Source organism: Galeopterus variegatus, unplaced genomic scaffold (genome assembly GCF_000696425.1).
Source record: "Galeopterus variegatus unplaced genomic scaffold, G_variegatus-3.0.2 Scaffold8027, whole genome shotgun sequence".
Lineage (NCBI taxonomy): Eukaryota > Metazoa > Chordata > Mammalia > Dermoptera > Cynocephalidae > Galeopterus > Galeopterus variegatus.
Window position 1 is genome coordinate 83,855 of NW_007734138.1, and position 2,423 is coordinate 86,277.

General features: G+C 39.9%; 1 protein-coding gene across 1 annotated transcript in view; it reads right to left on the bottom strand.

The window, feature by feature from the left end:
- LOC103608110 (sodium/hydrogen exchanger 9-like) overlaps nt 1-919 on the bottom strand; it is a gene marked incomplete at both ends in the record, with an annotated part of 81,600 nt that extends 80,681 nt beyond the window's left edge. The window contains one exon of the mRNA XM_008592556.1: nt 806-919. Coding sequence (XP_008590778.1) covers nt 806-919 — 114 coding nt within the window. The remainder of the gene's footprint in view (nt 1-805) is intronic.
- Nucleotides 920-2,423: the final 1,504 nt, after the last annotated feature.

A 2,423-nucleotide genomic window follows, 5' to 3' on the forward strand; every position in this document is an offset into this window, starting at 1 on the left:
GATCCAGATTTTGGATAAAATTGGGACTTTAGCTGGATGCTAATGAGAAGAAACTAGAATCAAATGCAGGTGCTTAGTTGGACCAGGGCTTATAGAGAGGGACTGGCTTTCCTGGCTGTTAAAAGATGATCTGTCTGTGATCTGAGGGGAACATCTGTCCATTTTCCAAGTGGGAGAAACAGCTGCCGAGTATCCTTGGAGACATTCTTAATGGCTCAATATGCTTTTGGACAGACATACATTCCCACTGGGAATGCCTCCTGCCCCAGGCCTAGAGATGGAAAAGTCCTCTGCATTAAAAGTGAGGTCTAGGTTTATGATCTGAAAGCACACCCATCATGCTAATTTCATTTGATCTTTACTCTGTCTATCCTATTTTCAAAGTCCTCATTGGAAAAAAAGATTTATCATCTTCCAATAAATACATTTCCAAAGGTTAATGATCCTGACTGCCTTCTGATACACTCTAATACAGACTAAAATATATTTCTCTCTAAAGAGTGGTTTAACATAATTTTTTATGTAAATGTCCATAATTTTAATATTTTGAATACTCAAAAAATGTCATTCTCCTTTAGTTTTCTCCCTTTATTTCCCTCCATATTTTCCAAACTTCTTATCCTTAATTAAGGCCTCAACTTCTTACGATGCTTTTCTCCCCTAACTAGAAATTACACACCTGCCTTGAGTTTGAGCCCTGCAGTGAACCTGAGGAAACTACTTTAACAATTGAACAGAATAATTGGAAAAGGTAAGTAGTTTTTCTCTTCCGTAATCAATCCGTGCTCTGTATTTCAAAGGATACAAAGGCTCCGAGTATAAAAAGAGCATTAAAGATATGATTCTGGAACGTGAACAGCGCCAGGCCCATGTAACAGAAGATGACGTTCTCAGCCAAAAAGTTCATAAATTCAAACAACTGAAAGCAAAGCAGAAACCAAAAACCATTAATGATGACTCAGGTTTGAGTTCACTTAATTTCCTGCAACTGTATTTGGTGACGGGGTGGTCCTCCTGTAGCTGGGGAGGCCATCCCTTTGGCCTGGTGCTCTGTCTCTGGAGGGGTGTGGGGGCCCTCCCTATCCTGTCAAGGGCAGCTGGCTCTACCCTGGCTCTCTACCCAGTGACAGATGTCACAGTCATGTCAACATCCCATTCTTTCCAACTGCAAGGCTGCCAGAGATAGCCCTGGGTAATATTAACCAGCATGATCTTTTCATGGAACAATTCCTACCAAGATAATAAAGTATTCTGTTAAAGAAACTGAAGCTGAATGATTTGCTTAAGGTGTACTGTTGTAAACAATGTGAAGATTGTTTAGCCCCTTCTGCACATTACCCAGTAGATGCACTTGAGTTCCCAGGCCCTAAAAAACTAAATTAAAAAAAAAAAAAAGCTTAAACTAAATTACCCTCCTCAGGCAGTCAGGAGGAACAAGCTTGGAAAACTTGGAAACTTAGAATAAGGATGAATGTCGATTATATTTTAACATTAGAATGATCAGTATATTTCAGTCCCCAGACAATGAGACTCATTAAATTGACTGATGTAGGTATATCCATTAAATGTCTACAATTTCTAGCTGTTAAAAAGAAAATGATTAATCCCAGGGATCAGTTTGTGCAGCAGGAACACAATAGATACATCAAATTCAGTGAGAAGAACGTAGCAATCACATGCTATGTGAGGGGCGCTCCCGAGAGCTATACTTAGACCATTAACTAAACAATTTAAGTTGAACATGAAAAACGTTCTTCAACTTCCAGATTAAAAGCAAAAGGGAAATTTGTTCAGGGGCTACAACAAAAGCAGGTTTGGAAGAGACTCTATTTTGTGTTCCAGACCTTTCGTTTGGAAGTTTCTGAGACTCCATTCCCGGGCCTACATAAATCACCATGTTAGGTAAATGTCTCTGGAGGCTTTCCTCTCGACTTTTTAAGGACTCGTTATTTTTTCATGTAATGCATTTATAGCCCCACAAATAATGCCCAATACCTGTTCACTGACAGTTGACAAAAAGAAAAGCAGCATCTTGTCAGAAACATTATTTAAAACCAGTGATAGAAAGAAAGGATTGAAAAAGAAACAGATGCTTCAGTGCAGCGTGGTTGTTCCGCAGCCACCATCAGTCACCCTGAGCACTCGCTTCATGTTCTGGCCAGCTCATGTAACAAACACTGTCACGCAGATAACCATAGGAAACTTGGAAACATGGAATATGGACTATGGGAAGAGGAATATTGTTTTTATCTTATTACATCTTCAAAAAGTGAGATTTGCTTATTGTCTTATCTGCTTGGGCTGCAATAATGAAATACCATAGACTGGGTGGCTGAAGCAGCAGAAGTTTACTTCTCCAGTTCTGGAGGCTGGAAAGTCCAAGATGAAGGTGCCAGCTGATTTGGTGCTGGTGAGGATCCTCT